Raw genomic sequence first — 18,967 nt, 5'->3', positions numbered from 1 at the left:
AGAGAGAAGTTCTCTTGAGGAGAGGAGAGAAGTTCTCTTAAGGTGAGGAGAGGAGAGAAGTTCTCTTGAGGAGAGGAGAGAAGTTCTCTAGAGGAGAGGAGAGAAGTTCTCTAGAGGAGAGGAGAGAAGTTCTCTTGAGGAGAGGAGAGAAGTTCTCTTAAGGTGAGGAGAGAAGTTCTCTTGAGGAGAGGAGAGAAGTTCTCTTAAGGTGAGGAGAGAAGTTCTCTTGAGGAGAGGAGAGAAGTTCTCTTAAGGTGAGGAGAGAAGTTCTCTTGAGGCTGTGAGAAGAGGAAACCACCTTGTCCTCCTCCTCCTCCTCCCCGCCTCCTCCCCCGCCTCCTCCCCCGCCTCCACCTCCTCCTCACCACCCCCTCCTCTTCCTCCCTGGCACCTGGCACCCCCACTGAGAGCCACAAATTGGTTGGCCAGAGTGTGACACAGACAAAAGACGCCACCAAGTCCCTTATTGTTCAACTATTTTTTTCCTGCTATTTTTTTACATGTTTCTTCCCCGCTGTTGCATTATTTGTCGTTTTATTATTGTTTTGCGGACATTTTGGGGACATTTGGGATTTTTGGGATTTATTTTTTATTTTTTATTTTATTTCATTTTGTTTATATATATGATTTTTTTTCTTTTCGTTCTTTATTCTTATTTTTTTATATTTTTGTTTGTTTATTTTTATTTATTTTTTCTTCGGTTTAGGGTTGATTTTTTTTCTTGTTTGATTGTTTACTGCTTCATTTATTTATTTCAGTGTTTTTTTCCTGTTTTTTTATATAATTTAATGGGTTTTTTCATATAATAAATTTTGTCGTAATTTGGTCTTTAATATTTTCTCCTAGTGTTTGTTTCTGTGTATGTATGTATGTATGTATGTATGTGTGTATGTATGTATGTATGTATGTATGTATGTATGTATGTATGTATGTATTAGAGCAAATAAAGTGATCTAAAAATTGGACAAAGCAATGAAAGTTATCGACGTTAATAGCAGAAAGAAACCGGGAATGAAATGGGAATGGGAATGGGAATCCTTAACCTAGAATATCCAGTTCCAGGTTGGGAATAAGACAGGATGGTGACAGTTTCCTCGAGTTGAATTTTTTGGGAAGAATTTTTTATTTATTTTTTATATTATTTTTTTTTTAATCTTCAAATTATTGGTAAGAAATTTCGAAAACTTTTACACCTTCAAAAATTCTTAAAACTTTAAAAAAATAAAATAAAATAAATATTACTTTCTAAAAAAATATATTGAAAGTAAAAAAAATTATCAGGACCGTCATACCAACGAGGTAATATGGGCCGCACTGCACTTGACACACTTCATTCCCTCAGTTGTAAAGTTAGGTACCTGTTTACACCTGGGTAAACTGGAGGTGCCTCATGTGCGAACCAGTGATGCTAAGGTAAAGAGATGAACACTGTACCCACTCATCCACCGCACACCTGACTGTTCACATTAGATGAGTAAAGACGAACTCGGTAAACTTGTCTTTGGAACCATCATGGAAATGTTATAGTGAGATACATTTTTAATTCCATCTTGTATGTTAATTAGTGTAGTTAAGATGTGGACCTTGTCTCGCCGGTGTTGCCGCCTCTTGTGAGTGATTTACTACTCCTTGAAGATGTTCCTCGTGTGTCTTAAAACTTGGCGCTAAACACTCGAACAAGCTTGCCATCATACGAGTCATTGATTCACACAACTGCAGACTTGAGGACGAAGAAGAATGAAAAAAAGAAGAAAAAGAAGACAATCTATGCTAATAAAGGAATATATATATATATATATCAATGTTCTCGACTCCTTCATCAGTAAGCAAGAACGGTAATTTGATTAAGAGGATTTCAGGTTTGGGGAGTGGCGAGATGGCTGGGTGAAGTGAGCCTTAGCGGTGTGTGGCTGTGTGGCTGTTGTCCCCCGACTGTGTTCACGCCAGATGGATAACTTGATGATAATTTTGGGGCTAAAGAGATTAACATATATCACGCCGGGGAGAACTACTGTAGCGGCGCCTCCAGCCAGGGTAGCAGCCGCGGCTCCTGCATAGTGGAGGGGAGGAGGGTAGAGTAGCTCAGGTCCCCGCCAGATGAGGCAAAGACAAACTTTTATAGTGGAGCTTACCTGTTGTGACGGCGCCCACCAGCAGCTAGACCACGCCCACGTTAGTTGCTAGATCACGCCCACCATAACTAATAGATCACGCCCACCATAACTAATAGATCACGCCCATCATAACTGATTGATTCACGCCCACCATAACTGATAGATCACGCCCACCATAACTGATAGATCACGCCCACCATAACTGATAGATCACGCCCACCATAACTGATAGATCACGCCCACCATAACTGATAGATCACGCCCACCATAACTGAAAGATTACGCCCATCATAACTGATAGATCACGCCCATCATAACTGATAGATCCGCCCACCATAACATATGGACACGCCCACCATAACATGTAGACCATACCATAACATGTAGACCCGCCCACCATAACATGTAGACCACGCCCACCATAACATATGAGCCACGCCCACCATAACATATAGACCACGCCCACCATAACATATGAGCCACGCCCACCGCAACATGTAGACCACGCCCACCATAACATGTAGACCACGCCCACCATAACATGTAGACCACGCCCACCATAACATGTAGACCACGCCCACCATAACATGTAGACCACGCCCACCTTCCTGAGGCCTGGCAGACGATGGCTGTTGGAAGTAGGTCATTGTTTGCCCTCGAGATGGTGACGTAGGTGCCTCCCTTTTCTTCCTCCTCTTGCTCCTCCTCCTCTTCCTCCTCCTCCTCTTCCTCCTCATCCTTCTACCTCCTCTTCCTCCTCCTCCTCTTCCTACTCCTCTTCCTCCTCCTCCTCCTATTCGTCTTCCATTTCTTCTTCAAGTAGCCCTCATACCTAATACAAAGAAGCTGATTCGAACCTAACTTTAAGGGCTAATAGGTTAGGTTAGGCTAGGCTAGGTCAGGTCAGGTCAGGTCAGGGTCAGTTCACATTAAACCAGTAGCCCGTCCAAGGTTAGGTTAGGCTAGGTCAGGTCAGGCCAGGGTCAGTTCACATTAAACCAGTAGCCCGTCAGGTTCTACTACTGGATGTTTTTCGGCGTGTGGGAGAGGAGGTGATGGCAAGAACCTACAAAGATGTGGAGAATGGGGAAAAAGGAGGGAGAATGAGGAAAAGAGGGCGAATGGGAAAAGAGGAGAATGGGGAAGGAGGAGGAGAATGGGAAGGAGGGAGGTGGGAAGGAGGAGAATGGGAAGGAGGGAGAATGGGAAGGAGGGAGAATTGGAAGGAGGGAGAATGGGAAAGGAGGAAGAATGGGGAAAGAGGAGGGGAATGAGGGAAAGAGGGAGAATGGGGGAAAGAGAATGGGGAAGGAGGAGAATGGGGAAGGAGGGAGGAATGGGGGAAGGAGGTGAGAATGGGGAAGAGGAGGAGGAGAATGGGGAAAAAGGAGAATGGGGCCTAGATCGTGCATAGGACCATTAATGGGTGGGGAGGAGTGTGGGTGCTGGGGGCAATCATAGGGGAGAGAGGGAGAGGAAGGACTGTGTGTGTACGTGGGAAGAATAAGTGAGTATGGTTGATTTAATAAGGCGGGGGAGGGAGGGAGGGGAAGGGAAGGGAGGGAGGAGGAAGAAGGAAGGGAGGGGGGGAAGAGAGAGGTGGGGGAGGGAAAGAGGGGAGAGGAGCAGGGGAGGGAAAAGAGGGAGTGGAGGGGAAAAATGAGGTTAGGTAAATTAGATAAGGTAAACAGGTGAGGGTAAAGGTTTTGTGATACCTACAAAAGATAAAGGTAACATTGAGTCTTCCCGCAGTGTAGTGAATCCATATAGCCTTGAAATGTGATACTCTTCTTTGATCTTACTTCTTCTCTTTGTTTCTCCTCTTCCCTCATTCATTTCTCTTCTTCTTTTGTTTTCTCTTAAAGCACATCCTCCTCTTCCTCCTTTTCCTCCCCACATATACTCCTCCTCCTCCTCCTCTCCTCTTCCTCTTCCCTCTATACCTCATCCTCCATCATCCCCCTCTCTCCCTCCCTCCTTCCTTCCTTCCTATTCCCGGCTAAATCGATACTCCTTCACACTTGGGTCGAACATCACACTCGAGGGAGGAGGACCTTGGGCCTTGAAGACACACCGCCATGGTCGGCCTTGAGCTGGGACTTGAAGTGTGGAGAACGAAGGTCGACTTGTGGGCACCTGTCCAAGACGCCTACACACCGTGGGTGGTTATGTGGGTCAGATGATTCCCCGGTCCTAAGGAACCTTTTAGGACTGGAAACCATGATCCCATTAGTACTAGAACCCATGAACCAGAACCCATGAACCCCTCAATACTGGAACCCACGAACCAGAACCCATGAACCCCTCATCTGGAACCCATGAACCAGAACCCGCAAGACCCTCAATACTGGAACCCATGAACCCCTCAATACTGGAACCCGCAGACAGAACCCATAGACCTCAGTACTGGAACCCATGAACCAGAACCCATCAACCCCTCAATACTGGAACCGCAGACAGGAACCCGCCAGACCCATTAGTACTAGAATCCACCCGACAAGCTGCCAATAGCTATGTAAATTTGTGGATTACGATATGCAAATGCGTGAAGGAAGGAAGGAAGGAGATGTAGAAGGTAGGCTGAGGGAGTAGAAGGTAGATTGAGGGAATAGAAAGTAGATTGAGGGAGTAGAAGGTAGACTGAGAAGGTAGACTGAGGAGTAGAATGTGGAGTGAGGAGCAGAAGTTAGATTGAGGGAGTAGAAAGTAGATTAATTAGAAGGTAGAATGGGATAAGTAGAAGGTAGAGTGAGAAAGTAGATGGTAGATTGAGAGAGTAGAGGGAAGGTAGACAAGTAGATGTGAGGGGAAATAAATACAAAGCGAGATGATAGAGGGGAATGGGACATGCAGATGAGAGGTCAATAGTAGGACAGGAAGTGAGGGGAAAGGTGTGAGGAAGAGGGGAGAGAGGGAAGGAAGGAAGGAAACGGAGAGGTAAGGAAGAGAGGGGAGAGAGATGAGGAAAGGAGAGGAAGGAAGCGAGATGGAGGGAAAGAGAAGGGTGAAGCAGTACAGGAAGGAAAGGAGGTTAGAAGGGAGGGGAGGGAGAAGTGAGAAATGGGGGGAGAGGAAGAGGTGAGGAAAGGGAGGAAAAGAGGAAGGAGACGAGGGTGGGGGAGCCCTTACCCATGTGAAATGTTGGGGAGATATTGAGGAAATATTGTGGGAAATATTGAGGAGTATTGTGGGAAATATTGAGGAATATTGTGGGAAATATTAAGGACATGTTGGAGGAGGTATTGGAGAGTGTTGATGGGCGAGGCAGCGGAACTAATGGACAGATATAACGGCACATCTTGAGAGATTTTATGGCGCCTTCGATAAGATAATGGTTGTTGGTGGTGGTAAATCGGTGAGCTAATAGTGAATGAGGGCAAGTACGTGAAATACCAGAGAGAGAGAGGGAAGAGTGGGAGTGGGAAGAGTGGGAGGGGGCAGAGGGAAGAGTGGGAGGGGGCAGAGAGAGAGAGAGGGAAGTAGGTCAAAGTTGGGTTAGGTTTGTATTTCTTAGGATAAATTGTGATGTCAAATAAACTGTGATATTTCTCGTGGAAGTTAGGTCAGGCGGAGGTCAGGTCAGGCGGAGGTCAGGTCAAGCGGAGGTCAGGTCAAGCGGAGGTCAGGTCAGGGGAGATAATGGTAGGTATCGCACAAGAGGACGCCGTGTACTGCCGTGAGTAATGTGAAGATAAACGCACATTATGGCGGCTCGTTATACTCTTATGTCTCCCTGATATTTTAAGTTTTATCGCACCTTAACTTATCCCAGCCGGAGTTCCTTGCCGTAATTCTTATATCTGAATGTGTGTAATAATAATAATAATAAACGGTTTATTAATAGAGTTGCAGCCAGTGGCTGAAAATATACAGACTTACATTTGATTTTGACATAATGATATAATATGCAGTGAATACATTTACAGAGCTGTACAGTACATAAATCAGGAGTTGTTTATTATTTTAACAATAGATGGGATGGTGCTGTTCTTATATCTATCGGTGCGGGCTCTTATGGGCTGAATTTTGTTGTAGTGGCGGACTGCGCGAGTTGGGTGGGGGTCTGCAGGAGGTGGCGATGGCGAGGGTGGTGCAGTAGTCCACGGCCAAACCTTTCCAGTGCTTGGTGGTGGAGGTCACTGAGGGATGGCATTTCCAGGGTGGAGAGAGCGTTGGTGTAGCCGGAGTATTCTGCGCCGAGCATGATTCTGCAGGCCCTTTTCTGTACCTTCTCTAGCTGACGTTGTTGGGTGGAGTTGAGAGAAGACGACCAGGCTGGGGACGCATACGTTAGTTTGGGGAGAATAAAGGCGTTGTAGATGGTCCTCAGCTCTGGCGTGGGTGTCCCAAGTGACCTAAGTCTTCGTAGCATGTAGAGTCGGTACGAAGCTGCCTTGATTATGTTGTTTATATGGGCCTTCCAGTCCAGTTTGTGGTTTATAGTTACACCCAGGAGTTTGGCAGACTGCACTAACTGGAGAGGATGGGCACCCACTGTGACTGCTGGAGCTTGCACTGGAGTGGTGGCGGTATTGATGCGCATGACTACGGTTTTGGTGTGGTTGATGGTGACCTTGTTCTCCGTAGTCCATGCCTGTAGCCTGTCCAAGGTGCCTTGTAGCGGTGAGTAGTCTGGTGAGGTGTTGTCCACTGAAACCCCCACAGTGCAGTCATCCACGTACTTCCACCTGTGAGGAGTGCCCGACAGAGCGCCGTTGATCAGGATGAGGAAGCACAGTGTGTGTGCGTGTGTATGTGTGTGTGCGTGTGTGTGTGTGTGTGCGTGTGTGTGTGTGTGTGTGATTTGTTTCCTTTAAAAAAATCACTTATTCTCCTGCGATAGACAGATGGTATATAATAGATAGTTAGATAGAATAGATAGATAGATAAATAGATAGATAGATAGATCGATATTTAGGAAACTCGTCACACAAGTTAACATTAATATTACCTACCTGTTATTAACCGGAGCTAATTTGCATACCGTACCGCACCTGTGGTTGTGCGGAGTTATTTACCTCTAGTGACCAGATTTTTTCAATATTTTCTCTATTTTGTGATTTATCGCTCGTTCCTGTGTACTGTATGTGATTTGTTATTGTTCGTGGATGGTTATTTATTGTTTGTTATGTTATTTAATGTAGTTTATCAGCTTGGTTGTGAGTTAGTCTGGTTGTTAGTTAGTATGGTCGTTAGTACGGTCGTCAGCTGGTACGGTCGTCAGCTGGTATGGTCGTCAGCTATCATGGTCGTCAGCAGGGGTGGTCAGGGAGGATGGTAGTGTGGTCACCATAGTTCCACCCAAATTAATGGACCTGCTACCTATCTCACCTTCAAACTGCAAAAAAATATCAAATTAATGGTTACCTGGTGCTGTTTGGAAGGAAGGAATGAGGGAATGAAAGAAGGATGGATGGAATGAAGGAACGAATGAAATAAGGAAGGAAGGAAGGAAGGAAGGAAGGAAGGAGATTAACAGTGATCTAAGTTTGCTCGCAACTGAGAGAAACTAAATTATGTAAATATCTTGTGTAACTCCTTCCTGACTTCAACTTGGAAAAGCTCATCCACCGGTTTGGGAAGAGTCAAGGAAATATGTTATATCAGTGAGGGGATTATAACACACACACACACACACACACACACACACACACACACACACACACACACGGGGACAGATATAATTATGATAATGCCACTTCAGCGTTAGTGACCGGTCGGCTAAATTACTAGGATCTGCGAGTGGTGGTGGTGACAGTGGCGGTGATAGTGGTTACGGTGGTGGTTTTGTTGGTGTGGTGGTTGTGGTGTGATAGTGGTAGTTGTGTTGGTGTGGTGGTGGTGGTGACGGTGAAGGTGGTGGTGATAGTGGTAGTGTGGTGATTCTGGTGGTAGTTGTGGTGGTGGGTAATGGTAGGAACGTTATGGTGGTATTCTCTCTCGACGATTTCTTTAAGAATATGACAATAGACCCCTCCCCTACACCCCCACTGTCCTTGTGGTGAGTGATTGTGGTAAGGTACTAGCGGTAGTAGAATGCTTCAAGTATAAAAGTACCACAATAGGACCTTCACCCCATCACCCTCACCACCCCCTATCCTCCCCTCCCATACCCCCACCCCTGAAATCTACCATTTACCCTTGCATGGTGAGAGGAGTCGAAGGGGGATGGGGGGGAGAAGGAAGTAAAAATAAGCAAGATGGAGCAGGTGGAAGAGGAAGGGTAAGCCAAGGAGGAGGTAGAGGAAGGGTAAGCCAAGGAGGAGGTAGAGGAAGGGTAAGCCAAGGAGGAGGTAGAGGAAGGGTAAGCCAAGGAGGAGGTAGAGGAAGGGTAAGCCAAGGAGGAGGTAGAGGAAGAGAGGTTAATATATTACTTATCCTTACTCCTCTTCCTCTTTATTCTACTTTTTCTAACAGACGAGAATTTAAGCAAAGAAGAAGAAGAAGAATATGGATGAAGAGTAAGGAGAAGGAAAACATGGAATCGTCCTCTTCCCTCTCCTCATCTTCAAGGATTATGGAGGAAGAAGAGGATTAAGGAGGAGGGGGGAAACAAGAATGATAGCTATATACGAAGAACGAGGAGGAGGAGGAGAAGGAGGAGGGAAAACAACAAGGAATAGATAGGAGGAGGAACAGAAAAACTTGAAGAAGGAAAGGGAAAATAAATGAAAGGAAAATCAACAACGAGGTACAAGAAGAATTAAGTAGGAGAAATGCAAGAAAGGGAGAAGGAAGGAGGAAAATGGCAATATGGAAAGACAATGAAAAGGAAGACTTGAGGAATGAAGAAGTTGCCGAGAGGAAGAATTGTACACGATGACGTAATGTTGTGGGCGTTCCTCTTAAGTGTATCTGTTCCAGGGGCTCTTGAAGTGTATCTGATCCAGGGGCTCTTAAGTGTATCTGTTCCAGGGGCTCTTGAAGTGTATCTGTTCCAGGGGCTCTTGAAGTGTATCTGTTCCAGGGGCTCTTGAAGTGTATCTGTTCCAGGGGCTCTTGAAGTGTATCTGAGGGCTCTTGAAGTGTATCTGTTCAGGGGCTCTTGAAGTGTATCTGATCAGGGGCTTAGTATCTGTTCAAGGGCTCTTGAAGTGTATCTGTTCAAGGGCTCTTGAAGTGTATCTGTTCAGGGGCTCTTGAAGTGTATCTGTTCCAGGGGCTCTTGAAGTGTATCTGTTCCAGGGGCTCTTGAAGTATCTGTTCAGGGGCTCTTGAAGTGTATCTGTTCAGGGGCTCTTAAGTGTGTATCTGTTCAGGGGCTCTTGAAGTGTATCTGTTCTGGGCTCTTGAAGTGTATCTGTTCAGGGGCTCTTGAAGTGTATCTGTTCAGGGTGAAGTGTATCTGTTCAGGGGCTCTTGAAGTGTATCTGTTCCAGGGGCTCTTGAAGTGTATCTGTTCAGGGGCTCTTGAGTATCTGTTCAGGGGCTCTTGAAGTGTATCTGTTCCAGGGGCTCTTGAAGTGTATCTGTTCAGGGGCTCTTAAGTGTATCTCCAGGGGCTCTTGAAGTGTTATCAGGGGCTCTTGAAGTGTATCTGTTCTAGGGGCTCTTGAAGTGTATCTGTTCAGGCTTTGAGAGTGTATCTGTTCAGGGCTCTTGAAGTGTATCTGTTCCAGGGGCTCTTGAAGTGTATCTGTTCCAGGGGCTCTTAAGATGTATCTGTTCAGGGGCTCTTGAAGTGTATCTGTTCCAGGGGCTCTTGATGTATCTGTTCAGGGGCTCTTGAAGTGTATCTGTTCCAGGGGCTCTTAAGTGTATCTGTTCCAGGCTCTTGAAGTGTATCTGTTCTAGGGCTCTTGAAGTGTATCTGTTCAGGGGGCTCTTGAAGTGTATCTGTTCAAGGCTCTTGAAGTATGTTCGGGCTCTTGAAGTGTATCTGTTCAGGGGCTCTTGAAGTATCTGTTCAGGGGCTCTTGAAGTGTATCTGTTCAGGGGCTCTTGAAGTGTATCTGTTCCCAGGCTCTTAAGTGTATCTGTTCAGGGGCTCTTGAGTGTATCTGTTCAGGGCTCTTGAAGTGTATCTGTTCAGGGGCTCTTGAAGTGTATCTGTTCAGGGCTCTTGAAGTGTATCTGTTCAGGGCTCTTGAAGTGTATCTGTTCGAGGGGCTCTTGAAGTGTATCTGTTCGAGGCTCTTGAAGTGTATCTGTTCAGGGGCTCTTGAAGTGTATCTGTTCCAGGGGCTCTTGAAGGTGTATCTGTTCAGGGGCTCTTGAAGTGTATCTGTTCCAGGGGCTCTTGAAGTGTATCTGTTCAGGGGCTCTTGAAGTGTATCTGTTCAGGGGCTCTTGAAGTGTATCTGTTCAGGGGGCTCTTGAAGTATCTGTTCAGGGGCTCTTGAAGTATCTGTTCAGGGGCTCTTGAAGTGTATCTGTTCAGGGGCTCTTGAAGTGTATCTGTTCAGGGGCTCTTGAAGTGTATCTGTTCCAGGGGGCTCTTGAAGTGTATCTGTTCAGGGGCTCTCTTAAGTGTGTATCGTTCAGGGGCTCTTGAAGTGTATCTGTTCTAGGGGCTCTTGAAGTGTATCTGTTCAGGGGCTCTTGAAGTGTATCTGTTCCAGGGGCTCTTGAAGTGTATCTGTTCTCAGGGGCTCTTGAAGTGTATCTGTTCCAGGGGCTCTTGCAGTATCTGTTCCAGGGGCTCTTGAAGTGTATCTGTTCAGGGGCTCTTGAAGTGTGTATCTTCAGGGCTCTCTAGTGTATCTGTTCAGGGGCTCTTGAAGTGTATCTGTTCCAGGGGCTCTTGAAGTGTATCTCCAGGGGCTCTTGAAGTGTATCTGTTCCAAGGGCTCTTGAAGTGTATCTGTTCAGGGGCTCTTGAAGTGTATCTGTTCAGGGGCTCTTGAGTGTATCTGTTCCAGGGGCTCTTGAAGTGTATCTGCTCCAGGGGCTCTTGAAGTGTATCTGTTCCAGGGGCTCTTGAAGTGTATCTGTTCTAGGGGCTCTTGAAGTGTATCTGTTCCAGGGGCTCTTGAAGTGTATCTGTTCCAGGGGCTCTTGAAGTGTATCTGTTCTAGGGAGTAGTCTCTGGTCAGATGGACCTTGATCCTGTTAACGCTTCAACTAAGATGATTCTGTTTTCTTTTAATGTGTGCCAGTTCTAATGGGTGCTAGTTCTAATGGGTGCCAGTCGTAATTTGTGCCAGTTCTAATGGATCCCTTTATAGGCCTTAGTCTAAATGTGTCCAAGTACTAACGTGAATACATGTATAGTCAGCGCCCCTCGCCTATGTGGCAATATGTGGGCTAACTCACCACCAGCAGCTGACCGACAGGTGTGTATGTGTGGCCTCCCCTGCTGTATAGTTAATTAGCCGTGCACAGGTGAGGCAGGTGTGTGAGGTTGGGTCTCATTGATCATGTTGACGTGGGAGGGAGAAGTGGGAACATTAATTCACTCTTCTCTTCTCCTCTCTTCTCTCGCTGTCTCCAAAAGTGTAAATTTACATAAACTTACTAAAAACTCAACAAACGAGTTTTCTTTCCATCATATTCTCTCAATATACTTTTCGTAATACCCCAATAAAAAAAATTTCCATTATAAAATCTTAATAAACGCTTCTTAATGCCTCTGCAAACTTTCCTACTCTCTACTTTCAACCAACGCTTCTTCATGCCTTAAAATAATAATAGTAAAAAAGTATGATTTCACCCTAACTTGAAGAATACGTATATATATTTTCGACTCTGTTATGAAAAGTTTAGTTGGGGGACTTTTTGAAAAGTTTGTGTAGGGAAATCCCCCAGTTTGTTGTGGTAAGTTTGTACCCTTTGGGGAGAAAACTACGTGTGTGTGTGGGGGAAATTTGCAAGTTTGGTAGTGTGTGTGTGGGGGAAATTTGCAAGTTTGGTAGGGGAGAAACATTTACAGATGTGTTAGGGAATTTTCTAATTGTGATGGAGGGGAAATTTACAAATACACTGTATATTGGGGAGAATTAACAAGATCTTTGGGGGAGGAGAGGGTTAAGATTAACAAGTTTGTGAGATTGGAATTTACAAGTTTTCCAGAGGGGGAATTTACGAGTTTGTGGGGAAATTTACAAGTTAGTGAAGCAAAGTTACTCCCCCCATCTCCCCTTCACCATTACATTTCCATTCCTTCACTCCCCTCACCATCCCCTCTCCCTCCTCTCCCATCTCCATCCCATTTCGCCCCATCATCCCTTTTCCCTTCCATCATTCCTTACTATCCCATCTCCCCCTACCATCCCATTTACCTTTCCCATCTATCACACTTACAGCGGCTCAGACGTCACTGGGACATTGGGATGGGATAGAATGGGATGGAAGAGCCGGGGAGGTGGTACTGACCGGCCCATAGAACAGCACTGAGGCGGAAAGATGTCGACTCTGCGTGGCCGGCTTAATAGAGGTTTGGGTGGCCGGATGTTTCGGGTTATGAAGCCGGAATTGCCATCCAGAGTACGAAGGGTGGGGGAGGAATGGAGGGAGAGAAGGAAGGAAGGAGGGAGGGAGGGAAAGAGGATGTACAAGGAATGAAGGAGGGTGTGGAAGGATGGATGGAGGGTGTATTGGGAGGGAAGGTGGGTGTGGAAGGATGGGTGGACGGTGTGGAAGGAGGGAGGGAGGGAGGGAGAGAGGGAAGGTATGGAGGGAAGGTGTGGAAGGAAGGTATGGAGGGAAGGTATGGAGGCAACTTTATAGTACATACACAAGTACGTATTTTTGTAGTTGTTAATTAATTTTACTTGTGTATATGAACAGGTGCCGTGTGTGTGTGTGTGTGTGTGTGTGTGTGTGTGTGTGTGTGTGTGTGTGTGTGTGTGTGTGTGTGTGTGTGTGTGTAAGCAAATTTATAACCCTAACCAGATGATAGGTTCAACCACCCCCAGCTGTTACGGTACTGTGGGAGTCTTTTAACCCCTATGTGTGTGTGTGTGTGTGTGTGTGTGTGTGTATATATATCTGTTTTTTATGCATTTGATTGTGTTTGTCCATATCAGTTTGAATCTCAGTTTGTGTATATGTCTATCAGTGTTCTATGGATAACTGTGTGTCTATCTGTCTGTCTGTTTGAGCGTCAACAATCACCTGGTCTAACACTAGAACCCCAAATACCTGTTGCTCATTACCGCCGCACCTGTCCTACACGGTGAGCGGACATTTGTCTTGGCCGCGGTTAGGTTAGGTTAGGTCAGGTCAGGTCAGGTCAGGTCCTACTCACCTATGGTTAAGGTAAGGTGAGCCTTCTGTACCAAGTCACCTGCCCAACCAATCACGTAAGCCATTGCTAGAGTAACTCCTGGCATAAGCTCTTCTGATTGGCTCTCTCTCACTGGTTGTGGATATGTACTGTATTGGCGTGTGACCTACAAACAGCATCAGATTAATGGATCAGCTTAAAAGGTATACAGAGTCCAAGCCAGGTAGATGCCAGGTTAGGTTACGTTAGGTTAGGGCACTGAAATAACCATGGAAACTAATGTGTGTGTGTGTGTGTGTGTGTGTGTGTGTGTGTGTGTGTGTGTGTGTGGAAGAACAAAAACATGAACAATAACAACAATAAACCCTCGGCCTAAGTGTCTCTTGTAAACAAAAAAATCGTCCGGTATTTAAAAATGGCCGACCACAACAAGAGCGGTTAGTAAACAAACACAAACACAAACGCGAGAGTTCTTCTACGTCGTGTTTGTCTGAGTTCTTTTGTTTACTTCAAGCGAGGAAGGTGTCTCTCTCTCTCTCTCTCTCTCTCTCTCTCTCTCTCTCTCTCTCTCTCTCTCTCTCTCTCTCTCTCTCTCTCTCTCGTCTTTTCCTTTACTCCTCCTTCCCTCCTCTCTCCTCTCTTAATCCCTATTCTACCTCCTTTCCTCTTCCTTCTCCCTCTTCGCTTCACCCCTCTCTATTTTCTTTCTCTGCTCTTCCCGCACCCTTTCACCTTCCCTTTCTTCCTCGTCCGATTCTTCCTTCTCTTCTTTCATTCTCTCCCGTTCACTGTCCTTTTCCTCCTCCCCAACTCTCTTCGTCTCCCCTCCTCTATATCCTCCTCCCTCTCACCAGCCCTCTCACTCAACACACTCTTTTTCCCTCTCCACCCTTTCCTTTTCTCTACCTTTCTTTTTCATTTTCCTCTCCTCCATCATCCCTCTCACTCTCTGTTCGTCTTCCTCACATCCCTCTCATTCTTCCTTTCTTCTTTCCTCCCCTCTCTCTCCCTCTTCCCTGTTTTCATCTCCTTCCATACCTTCCTTCCCTTAATTACAGGTGAGCGAGATAGCAGGTGTATCCACAAGGTTACCTGATGCTTGTTGGTGTAATGACCGTGTTATCTGTGTGTGTGTGTGTGTGTGTGTGTGTGTGTGTGTGTGTGTGTGTGTGTGTGTGTGTGTGTGTGTGTGTGTGTGTGTGTGTGTGCTCCCAATTCACTAGGGAAGATAGTGTTAAACCATCGCCCATACGTAAGAGGAGCACAGATGCGTTATTCCTCTGCTTCGTGTTGATGCCCACTGCCTTTTAGTACTATCTTACTTCTAACCCACGAGGGACAAGACAGTGCTAATCCTGAGGCACTTATGTAAGGGAGAGATATCGTCCATTTTCCACTATCTCATGATGGATCAGGGCGTCCAATTCACTAGGGGCAAGACAGTGGTAAGCCGTCGCTCTTATGCAGAAGGAATGGGACAGAGAGGGATATATGTCGTTTCTTGTTTTGTGAGGCTTACCGCCCTTTAGCCTTTGTTCGTTACCTGGGGATGATATATATCTGGTTGACCGCACTCTGCTTCAATCGTCTTGTTGTCCAGCGCCTATGTTATACGCCTTGTTGTGATGACACAGAGTCGGAGAGAGAGAGAGAGAGAGAGAGAGAGAGAGAGAGAGATAGAGAGAGAGAGAGCATCACCCTCACCACTTCCGCATTACCACCATCGTACCGTGACCCACCAATTACTATGTCTTAACTACCATCGCCAGTCACCGAACTCACGTCTTAAAAAGATTCGCCCTCTTCCTCCTCCTCCCCAAAAAAAACACTTTATTGCCTTACGTTATTTTTTGTTTATTTTTTTTTCCATTAGTTGGTGATGAGAGATTGAGTCACGTCACGGAATGAGTCTCTGTGTAATTTCGACGCCATGTTGCTTGTCAGTTACGGTTCGTCGTGGAAGGAAGGAGATGAGGTTATGTTCTGTGTGTTCATTTACGATAAAAATAAAGAGCACCTGAATATTAGACACCCCTGTTTAATTTACCAAGAGATTAGACACCCTAGTTTATTTTACCTGAGAATTAGACTCGCTAGTTTATTTTACCTGAATATTAACCACCCTATTTATACCAGGTTTGGTTAACTTTTGGTTGGTTATTCTTAGGGTAAATTAAACTAGGGTGTCTAATTCTCAGGTAAAATAAACTAGGGTATCTAATTCTCAGGTAAAATAAACTAGCGTGTCTTATTCTCAGGTAAAATAAACTAGGGTGTCTTATTCTTAGGTAAAATAAACTAGGGTGTCTAATTCTCAGATAAAATAAACTAGGGTGTCTAATTCTCAGATAAAATAAACTAGGGTGTCTAATTCTCAGGTAAAATAAACTAGGGTATCTAATCTACTGGAATAACATAGATATAATGCCTTTGAGAATATATCCTTTAGTCACAATTTAAGTGAGTCAGTCAGACGTGTTGTCAATTCCGCAGGTAAGTCTGTCTGTTACTGTTATTACCTGTTATTACTACAGCCCAGCCCTCTGATGGTGTAATTACCCATGTCTGTATGTTAGTTTATGCCTTAAGTGCATATTTGCCTTGATTGGTTGGCGAGGTAATAGTTATTGAGGGAGGGAGATGAGACACACACCTGTATCACACCTCTAGCTCACACACCTGTATCACACCTTTAGCTCACACACCTGTAACACACCTTTAGCTCACACACCTGTACTACACCTCTAGCTCACACATCTGTACTACACCTCTAGCTCACACACCTGTACTACACCCTTAGCTCACACACCTGTAACACACCTTTAGCTCATACACCTGTAACACACCTTTAGCTCACACACCTGTACTGTTACAAATTGGATTCATTTAATATTCAGGTGTTGTGTACGGGTTAGTCAGCTGTAGTAAAGTTGTGTGTCTGTGTGTGTGTCCAAACAACACACACACACACACACACGCACAACCCATCACAACCCAACACGCCTCCTAACACGCTCACCCATCACACTCAACACACGCAAACACACGTTCAATCCATCTCACTGAGACAAATCACCTCAGCGCTCTGCATTAAACCAACGTGCTTCATGTTGCCGGAGATATTGCCAGCGCTGGTTAGATACATCGCCCTGGGAAATAATGACCCCGTGTTATAAATCTGGGCGTGATCATTTCTCGGTCTGTGTCGGGGAGTTGCTTGATAGAGTTGAGATGGCGGGGGAGTGTAGTGTGTCGGGGTGGGGGAGTGTAGCGGGTCAGGGCGGGGAGGCAGTGGGGTCGGGGTGGGAGCTTAGGTGGGGTCGTGGGGTGGGAGGAGGTAGCAGCCGGGGTGGGGAGGCAGGGTCGGGGGGCGGGAGAAGTGAAGGGTCGGGTGGGAGGAGTGGATTGGGGCGGGGGGAGGTAGGTGGTTGGGCGGGGAGGCAGTGGATTGGGGTGGGGGAGGAAGTGGTCGGGGAGGAACAACGGGGTTATGGGAATTTGCTGGGGTGCGGTGGGGCGTGGCGTAGATAGGGCGGTGAAATGTGAGCGAGTTAAAGGCAAGAGTTGGCTACGTGATAACACAACCATCCACGTGACACAACCATCCACGTGACACAACCATCCACGTGACACAACCATCCACATGACACAACCATCCACGTGACACAACCATCCACGTGACACAACCATCCACATGACATGCCCATCCACATGATACAAACCATCCACATGACACAACCTTCCATTTACCACAACCATCCACATGACCCAACCATCCACATGACACAACCATCCACATGACACAACCATCCACATGACACAACCATCCACATGACACTACCTCCCATTTATCACAACCATCCACGTGACACAACCATCCACATGACACAATCTTCCATTTAACACAACCATCCACATGACACAACCATCCTCATGACACAACCATCCACATGACACAACCATCCACATGACCCAACCATCCACATGACACAACCATCCACATGACACAACCAGCCACATGACACAACCATCCACGTGACAGGTGGCGGTGGTGGTGGTGACGGCGATTACTGTCAGAGTATAAACAGTGTTAACCCACACAAATTATACCCAAATGTGTTGGTCTTGGTCCGTGTGGGTCATTTATACTGGTGGATGTGTGGATAGTTGGGTGGGTGAGTGGCTGGTGGTTGTGTGGATGGTTGGGTAGGTGGATGTGTGGGTATAGGGATGAGTGGGTGGGTGTGGGGATAGGTAGATGGATGATGGATGTACGAGTGTGTGTGGTTGTGTGGATGGATGGTTGGGTGTGGATGAGATGGTATATGTGGATGGGTGGGTGTGAGTGTGGCTTTATTCATACACTCATTTTACCTGTAAATTAAAAACACGTCACTAATTACTGTACTTTCTCTTTCAGGTAAGGTTCTTCACTACAGAGGCGTGCCCAGTGTGTGTAAGTAGGGATTTAAGTTACTTTATGAGTTTTAAGTAAATTCTATCTTATTATTCTTGACCTTTATTCATGATTTTTTTTATTTTCTTCCCTCTTCCTTCTTCTTCCCTCTTCTTTTTCCTTCTCTCTCCGTTCTTCCTTTCCTTCCCTTCTATCTTCTTTCTCCTCTTTCCTTCTCTTCTTCTATCCCCACCTTCCCTTTTCATTCGTCTCTCTCTCTCTCAACGGTACAGTATAACCCGGATCACAATACAGTATAACCCGGATCACGGTACAGTATAACCCGGATCACAGTACAGTATAACCCGGACCACGGTACAGTATAACCCGGATCACAGTACAGTATAACCCGGATCACGGTACAGTATAACCCGGACCACGGTACAGTATAACCCGGACCACGGTACAGTATAACCCGGACCACGGTACAGTATAACCTGGACCACGGTACAGTATAACCCGGATCACGGTACAGTATAACCTGGACCACGGTACAGTATAACCCGGATCACAGTACAGTATAACCCGGACCACGGTACAGTATAAACCGCTTTACAGTGAAGTGTTTGATAGGTACTGACGTCACTAAGCGGCTGAACATTTAGTACAACAAAATAAATGTTTACACAGTATTTTTATTTGAGCTAATAGATACCCGTGAATTATTAAGCCTTGAATCTGGCGGGCGAGGGAGGAGCCACACACACACACACACACACACACACACACACACACACACACACACACACACACACACACACGAGTATGATGCGCGATCCAAAATAGCCGCCATAGAGACAATTATAGGCTATATTATGATAGGGAATATACTGGAGATTTTTGTATGAGTAATTCAAAATGGTCGCCAGAAAAATGTAATTGTTAGATTATAGGAATTATATATAGATTAGAGGGGGATACATATTTGACATTCCAAAATGGTCGGCAGAGTAGAACAACAAAATATTAGAGGTTATTGAATTATAGGGATTAAAATGAGGATCGAAATTCAAAATGGCCGCCACCAATAACGAAAAACTGCACATATAAAACAAAAGTATTATTATATTTTTAGTCAGATTTTTATTTAGAAATAATAGATGGAAATAATTTGTATCTGAATTATATATAGACAGAATTAGCTTTTATTAGTTAAGGATTAATATTGGATAAGTTATTTAGACAGTAATGTGCCGCAAGCAATGATTTACGAATGTTTTGGTGATGGTC

The 18,967-nt window shown here is 45.6% G+C and overlaps 1 protein-coding gene across 1 annotated transcript; it reads right to left on the bottom strand.

The window, feature by feature from the left end:
* Positions 1-9,010: 9,010 nt before the first annotated feature.
* LOC121862719 (RNA-binding protein 12B-like) lies at positions 9,011-13,366 on the bottom strand. Its single transcript, XM_042361035.1, has 5 exons — positions 13,303-13,366; positions 10,930-11,127; positions 10,054-10,389; positions 9,523-9,825; positions 9,011-9,189 (listed from the first exon to the last, which is right to left on the bottom strand). The coding sequence occupies exons 1-5, from the start codon at positions 13,364-13,366 to the stop codon at positions 9,011-9,013; spliced, it is 1,080 nt and encodes a 359-aa protein (XP_042216969.1).
* Between the last annotated feature and the right edge of the window lie 5,601 nt (positions 13,367-18,967).

Source organism: Homarus americanus, unplaced genomic scaffold, assembly GCF_018991925.1.
Source record: "Homarus americanus isolate GMGI-L3 unplaced genomic scaffold, GMGI_Hamer_2.0 scaffold20919, whole genome shotgun sequence".
Classification (NCBI taxonomy): domain Eukaryota; kingdom Metazoa; phylum Arthropoda; class Malacostraca; order Decapoda; family Nephropidae; genus Homarus; species Homarus americanus.
The sequence above is the reverse complement of the archived record's forward strand: the minus strand, read 5'-3'. Positions and strand labels throughout refer to the sequence as shown.

Excerpts from the sequence above, each read along its gene's own strand:
- LOC121862719 (XM_042361035.1), bottom strand. The coding sequence starts at position 13,366 with ATGGCTTACGTGATTGGTTGGGCAGGTGACTTGGTACAGAAGGCTCAC. Across the intron at positions 11,128-13,302 it reads TCACCTTACCTTAACCATAG|AACAGATACACTTCAAGAGC; the intron begins GTGAGTAGGACC and ends ACTACTCCCTAG. Across the intron at positions 9,826-10,053 it reads GGAACAGATACACTTCAAGA|ATACATCAAGAGCCCCTGGA; the intron begins GCCCCTGAACAG and ends GCCCCTGAACAG.